The 20,996-nt window shown below is 41.6% G+C and overlaps 1 protein-coding gene across 2 annotated transcripts in view; it reads left to right on the top strand.

The window, feature by feature from the left end:
* The window catches only part of LOC139584664 (kin of IRRE-like protein 3), a 307,744-nt gene that overhangs the window by 241,297 nt on the left and 45,451 nt on the right, over window positions 1-20,996 (top strand). Inside the window, exons 6-8 of one of the 2 annotated variants that reach the window (XM_071416785.1) lie at window positions 1,290-1,395; window positions 17,732-17,880; window positions 18,326-18,453. In XM_071416785.1, the coding sequence (XP_071272886.1) occupies window positions 1,290-1,395; window positions 17,732-17,880; window positions 18,326-18,453 (383 nt within the window). Of the gene's footprint in view, window positions 1-1,289; window positions 1,396-17,731; window positions 17,881-18,325; window positions 18,463-20,996 lie in introns of both variants that reach the window. The other variant, XM_071416774.1, reaches the window with a different exon arrangement.

The following is a 20,996-nucleotide window of genomic DNA, read 5'->3' as shown; positions in this document are numbered from 1 at the left end:
TCAACCATTTATCGGATCATCAAGAACTTCAAGGAAAGCGGTTCAATTGTTGTGAAGAAGGCTTCAGGGCGCCCAAGAAAGTCCAGCAAGTGCCAGGACCGTTTACTAAAGTTGATTCAGCTGTGGGATCGGGGCACCACCAGTACAGAGCTTGCTCAGGAATGGCAGCAGGCAGGTGTGAGTGCATCTGCATGCACACTGAGGTGAAGACTTTTGGAGGGTGGCCTGGTGTCAAGAAGGGCAGCAAAGAAGCCACTTCTCTCCAGGAAAAACATCAGGGACAGACTGATATTCTGCAAAAGGTACAGGGATTGGACTGCTGAGGACTGGGATAAAGTACTTTTCTCTGATGAATCCCCTTTCTGATTGTTTGGGGCATCTGGAAAAAAGCTTGTCCGGAGAAGACAAGGTGAGCGCTACCATCAGTCCTGTGTCATGCCAACAGTAAAACATCCTGAGACCATTCATGTGTGGGGTTGCTTCTCAGCCAAGGGAGTGGGCTCACTCACAATTTTGCCTAAGAACACAGCCATGAATAAAGAATGGTACCAACACATCCTCCAAGAGCAACTTCTCCCAACCATCCAGGAACAGTTTGGTGACAAACAATGCCTTTTCCAGCATGATGGAGCACCTTACCATAAGGCAAAAGTGATAACTAAGTGGTGCGGGGAACAAAACATCGATATTTTGGGTCCATGGCCAAGAAACTCCCCAGCCCTTAATCCCATTGAGAACTTGTGGTCAATCCTCAAGAGGCGGGTGGACAAACGAAAACCCACAAATTCTGACAAACTCCAAGCATTGATTATGCAAGAATGGGCTGCCATCGATCAGGATGTGGCCCATAAGTTAATTGACAACATGCCAGGGCGGATTGCAGAGGTCTTGAAAGAGAAGGATCAGCACTGCAAATATTGTCTCTTTGCATCATGTAATTGTCAATAAAAGCCTTTGACACTTATGAAATGCTTGAAATTGTTAGTTACTACTGTACTTTTGGAGCTAGGAACTCAAGCATTTTGCTACACCCGTAATAACATCTGATAAATGTGTGTATGTGACCAGTAAAATTTTATATTGATTTTGACTTGTCCAATACAAAATTATTACAAATTTTGTAAATTCCATTTTGGTAGCGTGCCCTAACGAGCACGACCCAGGCACAGACTCACCTGTACGATGTCCATAGGACAGCCTCAGTCTCGGCAGGACTTGAGGCTGTGCTAATATTAACACCATACTCTGGCATTGGTTTATAGACTAACCCTCTGTTCTCTCCCATGTAGACCTGCCCCTGGTCAACCTATCTGTGGAGCCCCAGCCCATAATGGAGGGCAATCTGGTAAAGTTCCACTGCTCTGCCAAAGCTAACCCACCAGTCATCCACTACAGGTGAGATAGTACACCTGCATATACAGACACACACACACACACACACACACACTCTCTTCCTCACACACACACATCTATTTTTCTCTCCAATTTAAATCTTTGGTTTGGGTGACCCAAAATCTCCACTTTTTGATGCCCTTATTGTGTTCAGTAGGCCTATATACACACAATCTACATTCCGCTCATGTTTATGCACACAGGCTGCTTTAGGAGTTTCGTAGTCTCTCTGTCCATGTTCTGCTGCTCTACTGGGGTATAACACAGGAAACAACCACATACAGTTGAAGTCGGAAGTTTACATACACTTAGGTTGGAGTCATTAAAACTAATTTTTCAACCACTCCACAAATTTCTTGTTAACAAACTATAGTTTTGGCAAGTCGGTTAGGACATCTACTTTGTACATGAAGTATTCTTCCAGTACTTCTTCCAACAATTGTTCAGAGACAGATTATTTCACTTATAATTCACTGTATCACAATTCCAGTGGGTCAGAAGTTTACATCATCTAAGTTGACTGTGCCTTTAAACAGCTTGGAAAATCCCCCAAAATTATGTCATGGCTTTAGAAGCTTATGATAGGCTAAATGACATCATTTGAGTCAATTGGAGGTGTACCTGTACCTCAGTGCCTTTTTGCTTGACATCATGGAGAAATCAAAAGAAATCAGCCAAGACCTCTGAAAAAAATTGTAGACCTCCACAAGTCTGATTCATCTTTGGGAGCAATTTCTAAATGCCTGAAGGTACCACGTTCATCTGTACAAACAATAGTACGCAAGTATAAACACCATGGGACCACACAGCCATCATCCCCCTCAGGAAGGAGACGTTCTTGTGAAGATGATGGAGGAAAGAGGTACAAAAAGTATCTATATCCACAGTAAAACAAGTCCTAAATCGACATAACCTGAAAGGCCATACTTTTTGGAGAAATGTCCTCTGGTTTGATGAAACAAAAATAGAACTGTTTGGCCATAATGACCATCGTTATGTTTGGAGGAAAAAGGGGGATGCTTGCAAGCTGAAGAACACAATCCTAACTGTGAAGCAGGGGGGTGGCAGCATCATGTTGTGGGGCCTCTTTGCTGCAGGAGGGACTGGTGCACTTCACAAAATAGATGGCTTCATGTGGAAGGAAAATTATATGGATATATTGAAGCAACATCTCAAGACATCAGTCAGGAAAGTTAAAGCTTGGTCTGAAATGGGTCTTCCAAATGGGCAATGACCCCAAGCATACTTCCAAATGTCACGCCCTGACTTTAGTTATATTTGGTTTCTTTATTATTTGGTTAGGTCAGGGTGTGACAGGGGTGGTTTGTTTAGTTTTTGTATTGTCTATGGGTTTTTGTCTTGTCTAGGCTTTTTGTTATCTATGGGGATTTTGTATTGTCTAGGGGTAATTAGGTTGATGGTGGCCTGGATGGGTTCCCAATCAGAGACAGCTGTTTATCGTTGTCTCTGATTGGGGAGCCTATTTAGGTTGCCATTTCCAAGTGGGATTGTGGGTAGTTGTCCTTGTTAGTTGCCTGAATGCACTACGTTGGCGTCACGTGTCGTTTTGATATTTATTGTTTTTGTTGGCGACATCGGTAAATATATAAATAAGTATGTACGCTCAAAACGCTGCGCCTTGGTTCACTCCTTTAAATGGCCGTGACACCAAAGTTGTGGCAAAATGGCTTAAGGACAACAAAGTCAAGGTATTGGAGTGGCCATCACAAAGCCCTGACCTCAATCCTATAGAAAATTTGTGGGCAGACCTGAAAAAGAGTATGCGAGCAAGGAGGCCTCCAAACCTGACTCTGTTACACTAGCTCTGTCAGGAGGATTGGGCCAAAATTCACCCAACGTATTGTGGGAAGCTTGTGGAAGGCTACTCGAAATGTTTGACCCAAGTAAAAAAAATTAAAGGCAATGCTACCAAATACTAATAATATTAAGTGTATGTAAAATTCTAACCCACTGGGAATGTTATGAAAGAAATAAAAGCTGAAATAAATCATTCTCTCTACTATTATTCTGACATTTCACATTCTTAAAATAAAGTGGTGATCCTAATTAACCTAAGACAGGGAATTGTTACTCGGATTAAATGTCAGGAATTGTGGAAAAACTGAGTTTAAATGTATTTGGCTAAGGTGTATGTAAACTTCTGACTTCAACTGTAGGTTTCACATTGTTGTAGGTAGTCCGGGGTGGGGCAGGTGGTTAGTCGGCGTAAAAAAGTGTGCTAAATGTACCCAGATCTCCCCTTAGACCTTAACTCCTTGACAGCAGCTGGCATCTCATTGATTATAGATGGGCGGGGGTCCCTGAGACGATGGTGGTTATATCTCTGCCATATGCCTGTGCAGGGGGGGGCTAACAAGCGCTGACTGAGGAAAGTGTGAGCTAACACAAGCATTCATTTTAGTTAATTCCCAGCCACCCTAACCAAAAATAAGATGAGGTCTGTCTGCAGTATGCATGTTGAAGGGGTTGTGTCATCTACCATCATTAACTTCCCATCATTCACTTTGGGAAGTTTACCTTTACCTCGTTTTGTTATAACATCTTTGGTCTTACCAACATTAACGTAACACACAGAAGGCATTGAACAATGTCAACAAACATGGCTTTACATTACACATTATTGGCAATTAGCTTAGCATTAGCTTATCATAATCAGCACAACATTCAAAAAAGTATTTTACACACATCATTTGTTTCCAATACAATCTATGCAAGAATCGGAATGCAGGACTTGAAACCGTGAATAAAAGAGTAAATAAATTATTAAGACACAAACCATTTTCTGAAGGTGATTTATTGATACAGTTGGTGTGTGCTGGCAACCAATCACATCAACCCTGATACTCGCTCGGAGCCATTCGGTGTTGTTGTTTATGTATATAGCTAGTTGGCTAAGCTGTAGCCTTAGCAATTTCTTTCAAAAGGAGACTACCCAGATATGTGGAAATTATGGAGGTTTTTGTTTATTCTGACAAAGAATCTGAGTATTAAAATTAGGAATCAGATTCTGACAGTTACAGTGAGGAGTTGCCCCCCAGCCTTGTGGCCATTGAGAACCCTGAATCTGAAGACCCATTGCCCACTGACAAAGTCCCAGATCCCTCTGAAGATGCTGGTGGTGATGGAGGCAGACCAACAGTGGGTGAAGTACGGAGGGGCTGTGGTAGCTGGAAGGCCGCCAGCCATTTCACTCCTCCTCTGGCCCTACTTTTGGCTTTGATGAGTCCTAGTCTGGAATGCAAAGCCCCCTTGCGATCTCCCTCTGAGTCAGAGTGCTTTAAGCTGTTTCTGACAGAGGAGCAGGTGGGAGACAGTGGAGGAGATCAATCGCTAGGCCTTGGAGCTACAGTAGAAGAGAAATCCAGGATTGAGGGGGAAGCTTGCTAAATGGATGAAAACCACAATGAGTGAAATGTATACCTTCCTGGTAACAGTCCTTCTCATGGGAATAGTGAAGTAGAACTCTGTAAGGGAATACTGGAGCACGGATCCTATGTTTGCAACTCCCTTCTTTGCCACCCCCTTTTCCCAAGACCGCTTCCTAGTTCTGCTGCTATGCCTGAATTTCATAGAAAATGCTGCTGCCAACATAAATGACCACTTACACAAAATAAGAAATGTTCTCACCAGCCTGACATCAGCATTTGGATGGGACTTTGTGCCATACAAGGACCTATGCATTGACGAGTCCCTGATGTTACGGAAGGGTAGGCTGGCGTTCTGTCAATACATTCCCTTCAAAAGGCACAGGTTTGGGGTCAAGTTCTTTATGTGTGACGTATAGACAGGATTTGTCAAGGACATTATAGTCTACACGGGTCCACCACTGACATCCAACATTCGTGGTAATGACCATGCTGGCTCCTCATTTCAGGAAGGGCCACACTTTGTATGTGGACAGCTGGCTTAGCAGTCTTACACTCTTCCAGCATCTGCTCTCCAACAACAAATCAAATCAAATGTTATTGCTCACATACACTTGCTTAGCAGATGTAATTGCAGGATTTGAGTCCCTGGCGGCGTAGTGTGTTACTTATGGTAGGCTTTGTTACTTTGGTCCCAGCTCTCTGCAGGTCATTCACTAGGTCCCCCCGTGTCGTTCTGGGATTTTTGCTCACCGTTCTTGTGATCATTTTGACCCCACGGGGTGAGATCTTGCGTGGAGCCCCAGATCGAGGGAGATTATCAGTGGTTTTGTATGTCTTCCATTTCCTAATAATTGCTCCCACAGTTGATTTCTTCAAACCAAGCTGCTTACCTATTGCAGATTCAGTCTTCCCAGCCTGGTGCAGGTCTACAATTTTGTTTCTGGTGTCCTTTGATAGCTCTTTGGTCTTGGCCATAGTGGAGTTTGGAGTGTGACTGTTTGAGGTTGTGGACAGGTGTCTTTTATACTGATAACAAGTTCAAACAGGTGCCATCAATACAGGTAACGAGTGGAGGACAGAGGAGCCTCTTAAAGAAGAAGTTACAGGTCTGTGAGAGCCAGAAATCTTCCTTGTTTGTAGGTGACCAAATAATTATTTTCCACCATAATTTGCAAATAAATTCATTAAAAATCCTACAATGTGATTTTCAGGATTTTTTCCCCTCAGTATGTCTGTCATAGTTGAAGTGTACCTATGATGAAAATTACAGGCCTCTCTCATCTTTTTAAGTGGGAGAACTTGCACAATTGGTGGCTGACTAAATACTTTTTTTGCCCCACTGTATATGTGTGTACCTTGTGACATACCCCTGTGCTTGGGGGAGTACCATACAATCAGGCACTATTGAGCAAATCTGCAGCAATTACTGACTGACTGAGTGATTTGACAGGTGACTTGCCATGATACTATGACTTGGGGGTAGGAATGGTGGGGGGTAGGAATGCAGTTTTGATGTTAAACCACTACATGAATATTGAAATATGGGTTATGCATATCTATACTGACATGACAGTTGTCAGTCTTCCCTTGCATTTTTCCTCATGTTTTTGTTTGTTGTTCAATAAAATAAATGCCTATGTCTTTTGTTGTTTTTCTCTCCAGTTAAACTGTAAAGGAGTGTAGATTCAAACAGTATATTGCTGCATTCAAACGCTGGCCTCAATCTTCAGCATGAAAGATGGCAAATTGTTTTCAATATTGTTTGTGTGCGTGGTTTCTGAAAGTACTAAATAAATATGAAATATTCGTAATTAGAATACAATATCAGAAAATAGCAATAGAAAAAAACATTACACAAAAGAATTAATTGCATTTACAACATGACAATTTTGAATGATTTACATAAGAAGCAGTAACTGAAGTGCTCCACAAGGGCTCCGCAAGAGGGCAGGGCAGGACAGAGGTATGCTAAACACGCCAAATGAATACAGTGCCTTGCAAAAGTATTCATCCCCCTTGGCATTTTCCCTATTTTGTTGCATTACAACCTGTCATTTAAATGGATTTATATTTGGATTCCATGTAATGGACATACACAAAATTGTTTAAAAATTGTTTAAAAATAAAAAAGTACCAAAAAATTGTGCATGGACATGTATTCACCCCCTTAATAAGATCTGGTGCCACCAATTACCTAAAGAAGTCAAATAATTAGTTAAACAAAGTCCACTTGTGTGCAATCTTAGTGTCACATGATCTCAATATATATATACAGTGGGGAGAACAAGTATTTGATACACTGCCGATTTTGCAGGTTTTCCTACTTACAAAGCATGTAGAGGTCTGTAATTTTTATCATAGGTACACTTCAACTGTGAGAGACGGAATCTAAAACAAAAATCCAGAAAATCACATTGTATGATTTTTAAGTAATTAATTTGCATTTTATTAGGTACACTTAGGTACACTTCACAGTTGAAGTGTACCTATGATAAAAATTACAGACCTCTACATGCTTTGTAAGTAGGAAAACTTGCAAAATCGGCAGTGTATCAAATACTTGTTCTCCCCACTGTATATATTTTTTTTTATCCATTATTTTACCAGGTAAGTTGACAGAGAACACATTCTCATTTACAGCAACAACCTGGGGAATAGTTACAGGGGATAGGAGGGGGATGAATGAGCTAATTGTAAACTGGGGATTATTAGGTGACTGTGATGGTTTGAGGGCCAGATTGGGAAAGACGGCACCCTACATAGGTTTGGGATATTTTTTAGACCAGAGGAAAGAGTGCCTCCCACTGGCCCTCCAACACCACTTCCAGCAGCATCTGGTCTCCCATCCAGGGACTGACCAGGACAAACCCTGCTTAGTGGCAGAAGCAAGCCAGCAGTGGTATGCAGGGTGGTATGCTGCTGGCAATAAATATATACACCTGTTCTGAAAGGTCCCAGAGTCTGCAACACAACTAAGCAAGTGACACCATGAAGACCAAGTTGTGGAGACGTATAGTTCAGGATTGGGTTATAAGAAAATATCAGAAACTTTGAACATCCCACAGAGCACCATTAAATCCATTATTAAAAAATGGCAAGAATATGGCACCACAACAAACCTGCCAAGAGAGGGCCGCCCACCAACTCACTGACCAGGCAAGGAGAGCATTAATCAGAGAGGCAACAAAGAGACCAAAGATAACCCCGAAGAAGCTGCAAAGCTCCACAGGAAGATTGGAGTATCTGTCCATAGGACCACTGTAAGCCATACACCCCACAGGCCAGAAAAAAAGCAGATGCTAAAAGAAAAAATAAGCAAACACGTTTGGTGTTTGCCAAAAAGCATGTGGGACACTTCCCAAACATATGGAAGAAAGTACTCTGGTCAGATGAGATTAAAATGTAGCCTTTTAGTCATCAAGGAAAACGCTATGTCTGGCACAAACCCAACACCTCTCATCACCCCAAGAACACCATCCCCACAGTGAAGCATGGTGGCGGCAGCAATCATGCTGTGGGGATGTTTTTCATCGGCAAGGACTGGGAAACTGGTCAGAATTTAAGGAATGATGGATGGCGCAAAATACAGGGAAATCTTGAGGGAAACCTGTTTCAGTTTTACAGAGATTTGAGACTGGGACGGAGGTTCACCTTCCAGCAGGACAATGACCCTAAGCATACTGCTAAAACAACACTTGAGTGGTTTAAGGGGAAACATTTTAATATCTTGGAATGGCTTAGTCAAAGTCCAGACCTCAATCCAATTGAGAATCTGTGGTATGACTTAAAGTTTGCTGTACACCAGCGAAACCCATCCAACTTGAAGGAGCTGGTGTACTCTATTGTATGTACCAAGCTAATAGAGACATACCCCAAGAGACTTGCAGCTTTAATTGCTGCAAAAGGTGGCTCTACAAAGTATTGACTTTGGGGGGTTGAGTACTTACGCATTTTCAAGTTTACATTTTTTTGATCTTATTTGTTTTTGTTTGACAAGAAAAAATATTTTGCATCTTCAAAGTGGTAGGCATGCTGTGTAAATCAAATGATACAAACCCCCAAAGAATCCATTTTAATTCCAGGTTGTTAGGCAACAAAATAGGAAAAATGCCAAGGGGGTTGAATACTTTTGCAAGCCACTGTGTACACAGGCCAATGGTCATGATGAGGGCAGCTTCAAAGAAGCTAATAGTTCGCTGACGCCATTAGCATTGTTTTTACAGAACTAATAGATTACTTTATATAAGCACAATTGAGTATAACGTAATTGTTCTGAAATCAGTACCTTGCGTGGTTACAAAGGAATGCACACGCTCAATACATAAACACATACATACAGTTGAATTCGGAAGTTTACATACACTTAGGTTGGAGTCATTAAAACACTTTTGTGCCCGTTTCCTCCAGCATCTTCACAAGGTCCTTTGCTGTTGTTCTGGGATTGATTTGCACTTTTTGCTCCAAAGTACGTTCATCTCTAGGAGACAGAACGCGTCTCCTTCCTGAGCGGTATGACAGCTGCATAGTCCCATGGTGTTTATACTTGCGTACTATTGTTTGTACAGATGAACGTGGTACCTTTAGGCATTTGGAAATTGCTCCCAAGGATGAACCAGACTTGTGGGGGTCTTGGCTGATTCCTTTTAAATTTCCATAGTTAGTGTATGTAAACTTCTGAGCCACTGGAATTGTGATACAGTGAATTATGAGTGAAATAATCTGTCTGTAAACAATTTTTGGAAAAATTACTTGTCATGCACAAAGTAGATGTCCTAACAGACTTGCCAAAACTATAGTTTGTTAACAAGAAATGTGTGGAGTGGTTGAAAAACAAGTTTTAATGACAACCTGGAGTCATTGTGTTTTTAAACTTCCGACTTCAACTGTAAGTGTATGTAAACTTCTGACTTCAGCTGTATATAACTTGCAAATATTGTATAATCCAGGTGTGCAAAGCTCTTATGGCGCTTTTGCACTGCATGGCAGTGCCATGCCGTGCCGTGAATATCACAGTTCCTATTTCATTTTCATTTTCCCATGGCCCGCATGATTCCTGGACCCAAGCATGATATTCATCCTTAAACAACATAAGGAAAACAACAATGAAAGCAATGCAGGCGCCAGCGGGAAAAAGTTTAGCATGTTCTATTCTGAGTCGAGAAAATGTCTGCATACATGACCTGAGGAACCACTCATTGGGCTCTCACCGAAGAGAGAAATTTGTCCGGCTCATCTAGCAAATCCTAATCTTACATTTGCATAACATGCCTCATACGTAAATTGTCTGCAACAGTGAAATGGGCGACAACTACTTGAATTAATGAGGAGGCTGAACGCACCTCATTTCAAACTGTTGTTTGAAAATAACTTGAAATTGACAAGATTAAACATAGTTTATAGATAATTAGCAGGCAATTTGCCTTGGTTTGCAGGCAGCACGTGTTAACTGTCCTGTTGCGTAACAATCACATTTTGGAACAGTGAGCGCATTCTGACATCACACGCATAAAAAAAACTCACGCTGAGGAGACCAGCATGATTTTCCTGTGTTATATAATGAATTTAGTCTATGGGCCAGGAGAAACTTTAATCCATTATTTGGTTTGTTTTAAACAGCCATTTAAAAACGTCAGCTAAAAATCACTGTGAGAGATAGGGGCAGCCGTACTGAAATACTTAACTTCCTTGAAGACAAGCACACACATATTTTTGACCAAAGTCCATTTTCAAGAAAATCCTAGCCAAATTGAAAATCCTTCCCCTTCAAGGGACAATTAAATAAATAAGTGTACTGTGTTTTTGCAAAAAGCTAAGGGATGGGGCTGGAGAAATGTTACTGCTCTCAAATTCAGAAACAGAGCTATGGGTGCAAGGACTGACCATCCATGACATCAAAATTATAGCTTTAACCATGTTATATATGCTATACAGTGTTTACATTGGAGTAAATCAAGCTTATATTTTGCGTTCTGATAGGGTACGATAGTTGAACTAATCTCATGATGCATTTATAAGTTATATTCTTCAAGAATCAATGCGTACATACATTTCTACATGAATAAATGTATGTAGCAACTGCAGATTGCCACTTTAAATCGACGTTTCACTAATGCTGACCTCTAACGTCACCTAGAAAGGAAATTACGTAGATAACAGCATTTTCGGCAGTCAAATGCAACAACAAAACATTATTTATAAAAAGCAATCTATTAATATGGTTTTTGAACACAATATAAGCGTGATAGCTGTACTTTTACTTATAGTTTACGCAGCTTGTTGGCCATTACCCAATCAACGTTTTTTAACGAGTTCAAAGCTCGTGAATTCATCCAATTGGTATTTATGTCACGTCCGTCGTTAGAATGAGACCAAGGCGCAGCGTGGTATGCGTACATTCTCCCTTTTGAATCTATACAAACTAGTGCTGACAGGCAACTACACATTGTCAAGATCCCACAAACACAAATGAGGAAATGGCTACCTAAATATGATCCCCAATCAGAGACAACGATAAACAGCTGCCTCTGATTGGGAACCATATCAGGCCACCATAGAAATAGAAAAACACCTAGATGACACACCCAAGTCACTATCAAGCCCCAACCAACACAGAGAAAAAACAGCTTACTATGGTCAGGGCGTGACAATTTCCGACTTAAAAACGGGTAAATTCCCACCTTCCACATGATTACGAATGCAACATAAGTCTCCCATTGACATCAACCCTGCAAACAAAAATGAATAGTTACGATGTCCCCGAAACATAGTGCTCAGGATGCTGTTTTATGTTCCTGTCGAGGTTTTGTCTTGTTCCCGGTTTGTTCCCGGGACGTCCCCAAGAACGATTTTAGGACATTCTCTGGACATTGTGTCATGGACCATGAACAAACCGGGAACTAAACCAAACCTCCACAGGAACATGACATAATGTCTTGACAACCTTAGGTGACCATTTTGTGTAAGGGCATTCATTTTAGGCAACCGAACAGTTGGAAAAGTTATTGTACACCTCTGAAGTAGTTCCAACAATAGGCACCTTATCACTGTGCTCAGGTAGCCTAGTGGTTAGCTCATTGGGCCAGTAACTGAAAGGTTGCTGGATCAAATCCCTGATCTAACAAGGTAAAAATCTGTTGTTCTGCTCCTGAGCAAGGCATTTAACCCATGGTTCTCCGGGCGCCGTGGATGTTGATTATGGCAGCCCCCCGCACCTCTCTGATTCAGAGGGGTTGGACTAAATGCAGAAGACACATTTCAGTTGAATGCATTCAGTTGTACAACTGACTAGGTATCCCCCTTTTCCAGGTATAGGCAGTAACCTAAATAAGAGCTATGAAGGACAGTTAGCACTGTGACTGTAGAGATAGAAGAACCTTTCCCAGCATCGTGAGGAAATGGACAGAGAGAGTGTGGTATTGGTCACACAAGCAGAAGTCCACAGCCCTCCCAACCCAGGAGAGAGAGGAGAGAATGGGAATCTACTGTAGAAGAAAGAGTAGGGCCCTGACTTGATGCAAGAATCCTCTCTACTCCTCTGGCTCTGTACTAAATGGCACCCTATTTAATGCACTACTTTTGACCAGGGCCCACAAGGAAACCCATAGGGCTCTGGTCAAAAGTAGTGCACTAAAACAGGGAATAGGGTGCCATTTTGGACACACCACTACTATCTATTCTCTTTCAAGGGAAATACCTAGTCAGTTGTATAACTGAATGCATTCAACTGAAATGTGTCTTCCACATTTAACCCAACCCTTCTGAATCGGAGAGTTGCGGGGGCTGACTTAATCGACATATTCAGCGCACAGGGAACAGTGGGTTAACTGACTTGCTCAGGGGCAGAACGACAGATTTTTACCTTGTCAACTCGGGATTCAGTCCAGCAACCTTTCGGTTACTGGCCCAATGTTCTAATCACTAGGCTACATGCCTTAAAGCTGCACACAGACAGGCTCGTTTCTCGCTGCCTTCTTAATGCCCTATTTGCATGGGATTAGTTTTACTGGGGGAGATAGGGTTATGTAATTATGTGCATGAGCACAAATCACCACATCCGTAATTTAAGTCCCATCCGAATCGGCCATGTCGGTTATTTCTACAAAGCAGGAGAGTAATAATTCCAGCCGGAAAAAAACTTCCCGTGCAAATCGAAGTAATTTAAAAAAAATGTTTGACAGGTGTTGCTCACGGTTTGAGCAAGAAAGCAATAACTAATTCGATAAAATGATGCGCTGCGCCTAGCCTATATATGAATGGCCTACATGTATCAACATTCACAGTGAATGCTTTTGTTTATACGTTTTGTGCCAATGAACTGAACATTGCCAAATGCATCAGTAAAAAAACATTGTGCCTATTTAATGCAACCCTTGCTGTTAGATCGCGAAGCGGCATTACCACTGAGCTAAACTTTTGGAAATGACAAGTTCACTTTCTCATCCATAGCCTAAAAACACATCTCAAGTGCTGTTTACCTCACATCTGCAGACTGGGGGACATTTAGGACGTCTTCCACTGCGGATCGCTAAAATATCCTAATGATTATGATCACACTTCCTCAATCAAAATATTACGTCAACACTATACCAAAGATGGTTTGGTATGGTTTAGAAACTTGGAAGCCAAGCTCGAGTTACCAGTGAAGCCTGTTATTGCCTGGACATGTTGAAAAATCTTCATGTCTAGAAAAAAAACCTCCAGGCTTCCGTCATAACAGTCAATTTATTGAAAAAAAAGAACAAATTACAGGGGGCAGTTTGGGAATAATTACATACACAACCTTCTCTAGTAATACAAGTCCTGTGCGATTAGGGCTTTAGCCAATGCTTGGCTATTGATCACCAGAGAGCTACCATTTTCCTTGTGAAATGAGGAGTGTTCTTCCGATGCCTGAGAGGTCGGAGCAGGAAGCTGTCGATGCTATGAGGTTGGGCTTGGAATCTGGATGTAGGGGATAAGGAGGGATAGGAATAGGGAGGTATCTCTTATCTCAGACGCTCCAGACCTTTTACTCAGAGAAAGTATGATGGTTTGGAAGCGTGGAGAGACCTAACGGTTTGGAGATGAATATCTAATACTTCAGGTTGCGTCCATAATGGCACCCTTTCTCTATATAGTGCACTTTGTTTGACCAGGACCATATGGGCCCTGGTCAAAAGTTGTGCAATATCTAGGGAATAGGTTGCAATTTGAGCTGTAGCCCAGGTGGTCTTTCATTCAAGCTCAATTGGGGGAAGAGAAAAACATGAAGGAGGGAGATGAGATCACCTTACAAAAAGATAAATAAACTCTGGAGAGTGGATGGTCCATTTTGTGAGAGATGCAGGCCATCTGGTTGAATGACAGCACAGAGGTGAAGGGGGGGGGGGTCCGGCAGCTAACTCCATTAGCAACTTTTTGTTTATAATAAAGCTGCAGAGAAAGAAAGAAAGCGAGAGAGAGAGAGAGAGAGGATAAAGTGGGGCAGGGAAGGGGAATGAGATGGTTTCGCTTGCAAATAAAGTACGCTTCTTATCCTCACGGGGGTTTCTGGTGTTGGTGTCACTGCTGCTGTTGTTTTTGTCGCAGGGCAATTTGTGGTTCCTAATTTGTCACTTCTGAGGTGTCTGATGAAAAGACTCAATTGTGCAGATTTAGCTCGGCTTGTCAGCTGTTTGATGAGAAGGTGGGTGATTTGAACACAAATCGCTCTCTATGTGTATCGACATGAACTAATTTGATTGTTGTTGTTTTATGCAACAGGGTTCCTCTGGGAGGAGAGTGTGTGTATACATGCGTGAGTGTGTCTGTGTCTGTGCGCGACACCCTGCATTCGAATTGTACAGCAGAAGATCATAGAAAACATGAATAGCACTTCAAAAACTCAAAAAAGCTAAATGGATTCCTTCGTGCATACAGTTATGTGGGTTTACATGTTCAAAAGCGGTGCTCATATATACGATCGTTACTGAATAATTCAGAAGTGACTGGGAAAGGATGGGCGTCAGACATGTAGCTCTGATCTGTTCCGAATCTGACATTCAGAGGCTTGAGAGAGAGCATATTGAGAAGGGATATTGAAGAAACATTGACAGCAGACAGCATCACCCTTTTGGAGTTCGTCTTTGCCATTTTCAAGCTGTGTTTTTCGAGTGCCATGGTAAGGCAGTAAAATATCTTCTGACTCATAGGCGATTTGGTTTACTTTGATCCCCTTCAATGCGGTCACGATCCCTTTCAACGCTGTGATGAAATATCTTTCGCAAAATGGCAGACCGTCATATGGCATCTGGTGTCTAGCTTGTACGGATTGCATTGCTTCTGTGGGTTCGTCCCAAATGGCATCCGATCCCCTCTATTGTGCATTACTTTTGACCAGGGCCCATTGGGAAACCTATTGGGCTCCAGTCAAATGTTGTGCGCTATATTGGAAATAGGGTGTCATTTGGGTCGCATCCTGTGTACACCCGATCTACAGGTAACTACCTAAATATTGAAAACACTTGAGTAAATGTGGGATACAAAGTATATTTATGGCAGGTGTTTCCACACAGGTGTGGTTCCTGAGTTAATTAAGCAATTAATATCCCATCATGCTTTGGGTATAAAAATGCTGGGCAGGCCATTATTTTAGCTGCCATGGCTATGGGATGACAATGTCCCCATCCACAGGGAAGGAGTGGTCAATTAATGGTTTGATGAGTTTGAAAATGATGTAAACCATATGCCGTGGCCGTCAGTCACCAGATCTCAACCCAATTGAACTCTTATGGGAGATTCTGGAGTGGTGCCGGAGACAGCGTTTTTAACCACCATCAACAAAACACCAATTGATGGAATTTCTGGTGGAAGAATAGTTTTTCATCCCTCCAATAGAATTCCAGACACGGTGCATTGAAGCTGTCGAATCCCCCCAGTAGAGTTCTATACCAAGGTGCATTGAAGTTGTTCTGGCTCATGGTGGCCCAACGCTCTATTAAGAGTTCATGTTGGTGTTTCCTTTAATTTGGCAGTTACCTGTATCTTTGATTTGAATGCTAGATGAAACTTTAAAATGGACATTCCACAATTGAGAAATGTTTCTGGAAGGGAATGTCAACGCGGGCCTGGATGGTGCATCGAAAGTGAATGGTGTGTTCTACAACAGTACATACAGTCTGCTTCCCAAATGGTACCCTATTCCCTATGTAGTGCAATACATTTGACCAGGGCCCATAAGGCTCTGGTCAAATGTAGTGCACTATATAGGGAATAGGGTGCCATTTGTGACATAGTCGTAGATTTACAGCAATTGAACATAACACACATGAGAAAATGAAAACAGGACTTTTCGTGAATGTATGTATTTGGTTTTGACAAGAATTCGAAGGTAGTATATGTCTGTGTTGTCTGTATTCACAAAAAATGTTCTGCCTGTTCATAATCTCATTATCTAAATGTTGACATCTATAACCAGAACATCTTTTCTAACATAGCATTACACACAACAAACAGTGCATTGTTAAAATACAACAACACATTTTATTTTCAAATATGTTCGTCCTAGTGAATTATGTATGATTTGTCGCTCTTTTCACTCCGAATCCTAAAGTTATGTTTTGTCCCGATGTATAGCCTAGCCTACATAATTGTTCATCGCATTTATTCAAAACTGGGTTCTGTGTATTTTTTACTTAAACCCCCCCCCCCCCATCTGTCATTGTAAACAATAGTTTGTTCAGGTTCAGGTGCTATGCATGTGCCGGGCAAGGTCCTTCGCACAGCCAATTTATTTATACTTCGTTATAATGACTTCGGCATCAAAGCGTGTGAACGACAGAGACAAAATGAGAAAACCTATATTGTAAAGCCCTCCTCAAGCACTCCCTTTGTTGACAACAAGCAGCACATGAATATGCTCAAACGAAGAAGAGATAAAAGCAATGCACCGAAACAAAACAAAAGCCACCTTTTCTTTTGTTGTTTCACTATGCTTGGCGAAGCGCAGAACACCGGAGTAAATTGCACTCGAATGCAACACGTTTTAACTGGCTGAGTCCCAAATAGCACGCCATTCCCTATGTGCCCTGGTCAAAAGTAGTGTACTATGCAGGGAATTGTGTGCCATTTGTGACACAGACACTGGTCTTTCATGTCCACCTCCAAAGGGGCTGCTGGTTGGATTTCATAGCCCACGTTGTCTTCCCTCTTCCCAGTTGTAACCACTCTGGGCTGAAGTGGCCCCTAGGTACAAATCTAAGATCAGCTTCTCCTCCCCCACCAAATCATAACCGTCTATGAATTTAAGAATGCTTACATTTCTCCAGTTCCTTACCTCAGCTTTTTACCGAAACAGCAGGGGGAAACCCTTTGTTATTTTTTCAACTGTGGATTTCCCCTTTAAGGGTAGGATTGGGGGAGGGAAAGCTGATCCTAGATCTGATCCTAAACTTCCTGCCAGAGTGGTCACAACAGGAAAGACAGTGAAGTTGACCATAGATGCTGAAAAGATCTTCCCCGAAGATGAGGTATGGGCTGGATTAATGTAACCACTCTTAAATTCAAAGACAGAGCTATGGATGCAAGGACTGACCATCCATAATATCAACATTATAGTTTGAGCCATGTTTGGAGGCTATCCGGTGTTTGCTTACGTTTACTTTGTTTACGAACATTGTGTATTTTGGGTTCAGATGGGGTATAAAATCTCATGAGGCATTTATAAGTAATATTCTTCAAGAATCAATGGGTACATACAGTATCATTAATTTATAAATCCAAAAATGGATGTAGCAACAGCCAGATTGCCCCTTTAATCATAAGTGAGGAAATGCAAAACCGACCGAAGATCAGCATCCAGAGGCAGCTTCAGGTACAGATCTAGGATCAGCTTCCCCTCCCCTAATCCTAATTAACCATTAGTGGGGAAAATGCAAAACTGACCCAAGATCAGCATCTAGGTCTAACTTCAACCTACTCTGTTGTATATTCAGATGGGCCAAAGGGGGCAGTGTCATCAGACAGGTGTCAGGTGACACCTATGAGGTCATCGTGGACCACTCGTTCTTCACAGAGCCCGTCTCCTGTGAGGTCACCAATGCGCTGGGCAGCACCAACATCAGCAGGAACGTGGATGTCTACTGTGAGTAGTAATCCGCAAGCAACATGTGCAAGCACGCACACACACACACACACACACTACTGTGAGTAGTCCCCAAGCAAACAGACCAAGGAACCAAAACTAGCTAGCTACAGGCACTACGAATCACATCTACCACTACATGGATAGTCCCAAATAGAAGGTTTGTAGATGTTAACTAACTGTCAACAACATTTCAACTAACTATCAAATAAACCCTCGCTCTAACCTTAATCCTTACCCTAACCCTAGACCTAACCCCAACCTTACCCTTCCCCTCACGCTAATCATACACTCAACCCTAGCCCTTACCCTAACCCCAGCAAGTTGTTGTGTATCAACAGAGTTGCAATTATTTGTTTGCTGATACTGGAGCTTAAGTATCTGTAGATCATCTACAGATGATTATCCAAATCAAGTGTAACCATTTCTGTTCCTGTGGTTCCAGATGGGCCCAGAATGGCTGCTGAGCCACAGTCTCTACAGGTGGACCAGGGATCAGATGCTATCTTCAACTGTGCCTGGACAGGAAACCCCTCCCTCACCATTGTGTGGATGAAACGTGGCTCTGGAGTGGTAGGCATTGTAATCACCATCATCCTTTTTATTATGCTTGTATTTCCAGTTACTTATTGTGCAAGACCCATTCCCTCTTAACCCTCATACTACCGACTCGGTTACTTTGAGCCCAGAGGCACATATTTTTTATCATTGCACAAGACTTTGCCAATCATCTTGTTCTTAATAAATATAAATTATTGTTTGGTGTTTCTGTATCAATATGGACTTTTTTTTAAATCTGCTCCTTCGGGGTCATTTTGACACCAGACAAAAACACTTAATTCCGTCTATTGTAATTTGATAGATCTGACTCTTTATTTGAATCTATGTTTCTCTGGAGACATAATAACAATTTATCCATACCACCAGAAGGTGGAGGGGAACCTGAATCAGTGATTTTGACCAGATAGAAAGATCACCTGCAGAGATATAGTTCCCCATGTACTAAACTAAGATTTTACTTTTCTATACCATGTAAAGTCTGACTGTGTACAAAACCAAAATAACATTATTTTTGTGGATATAAAAATCTGTATTTTCCGAAAAGTAGTTATTCTAGGGCAAATCTAAAGTGTTTATTTGAATCCAGGTTTCTCTGGAGAGTTGTACATATAATCAGAGGGTGGAGGTGTACCCGTTGCAGTTGCAGTGACCTTGACCTGATAGACAGATCACCTGCAGAGATGGAGCACCTGGTGTACTCGTCTATGGTTATAACTGGCTATAACTATGACTGTGTACAATATATAAAATACCTTAGATATATGCTTAGTTGCAGTCAAAACAGCTCATGAAAGTCTGTCAGTGGTATGAATACTTGGTAGAACTGTAAGACAGAAACCAGCTACTCTCTGAATGTACACATACTGTAGTGGTGTTAAGCCATATTAAGCCATATTTTTGGTAGCTGTCTCAGGATCAATTGGTTAATTACTTTTTGTCAGTAAAATGAAGTATATTTCAAATGTTGGTGTACCACCCATTTTTTAATTCATATTTATTTCAAAAATTCTAAAAACTAAATGATACTACAATAAAGTGATGGTAAATCTGCTATTTATTATTAGTGTGAATTTTACCTTGGAAAAAAGCTGCACATTATTTAAGGGGAAATTTACATTATCTTTTGACAGAATATGCAAATTAACTGTACTTTTGCTATGGTCTGTTTGGTCTGTTTTGGTAAAACAAATATCTCAGATAACATAATGTACATGTCTAATTACACTGAGTGTACAAAACATTAGGAAACCTGATATTTCCATGACATACACCAGGTGAATCATAGTTTTGTAAACTTAGTGTATGTTTTGATTCGAATTAAGTTTATATTTTGCTATGATTGTTTATTTTTCCCAATAATTTCTTCTTGGGGTCAAAATGACCCCAGTTCGTAATCCATGCATGTAAAATATGTTGGTAGTATAAGGATTAAGGGCAATAAAGTATTATATTCTATTCTACAATGCCTTCTGAAAGTATTCAGACGCCTTGACTTTTTCCAAATTTTGTTAGGTTACAGCCTTATTCTAAAATTGATTAAATTGTTTTTTTTACTCATCAATCTACACACAATACCCCATAATGACAAAGCTCCCCCGAAAAATGTGACATTTTTGCTATCATATTTACATAAGTATTCAGATCCTTTACTCAGTACTTAGTTGAAGCACATTTGGCAGTGATTACAGAGTGATTACAGAGTACAGAGTGATTACTAGAGTCTTCTTGGGTATGATGCTACAAGCTTGGCACACCTGTATTTGCAGATCCTCTCAAGCTCTGTCAGATTGGATGGATAGCGTTGCTGCATAGCTATTTTCAGGTCTCCCAGATATATTAAATCGGGTTCAAGTCCGGGCTCTGGCTTGGCCACTCAAGGACATTCAGAGACTTGTTCCGAAGACATTCCTGCCTTGTCTTTGCTGTGTGCTTAGGGTAATTGTCTTGTTGGAAGGTGAACCTTCGCCCCACTCTGAGGTCCTGAGCACTCTGGAGCAAGTTTTCATCAAGGATTTCTCTGTACTTTGCTCCATTCATCTTTGCCTCAATCCTGACTAGTCTCCCAGTCCCTGCTGCTGAAAAACATCCCCATAACATGATGCTGCCACCACCATAGGGATGGTGCCAGGTTTCCTCCAGACATAACGTTTGGCATTTAGTCCAAAGAGTCCAAGCTTGGTTTCATCAGACCAGAGAATCTTGTTTATCATGGTCTGAGAGTCTTTAGGTGCCTTTTGGCAAACTCCAAGCTGGCTGTCATGTGTCTTTTACTGAGGAGTGGCTTCCGTCTGGCCACTCTACCATAAAGGCCTGATTGGTGGAATGCTGCAGAGATGGTTGTACTTCTGGAAGGTTCTCCCATCTCCAGAGAGGAACTCTGGAGCTCTGTCAGAGAGACCATCGGGTTCTCCCTGACCAAGGCCCTTCTCCCCCGATTGCTCAGCTCTGGGAAGAGACTTGGTGGTTCCAAACTTCTTCCATTTAAGAATGATGGACGGCACTGTGGTCTTGGGGACTGTTAATGCTGCAGAAATGTTCTGGTACCCTTCCCCAGA

Source organism: Salvelinus alpinus, chromosome 1 (assembly GCF_045679555.1).
Source record: "Salvelinus alpinus chromosome 1, SLU_Salpinus.1, whole genome shotgun sequence".
In the NCBI taxonomy this organism is placed as follows: Eukaryota; Metazoa; Chordata; class Actinopteri; order Salmoniformes; family Salmonidae; genus Salvelinus; species Salvelinus alpinus.
This window is presented reverse-complemented; position numbering and strand designations above follow the sequence as displayed.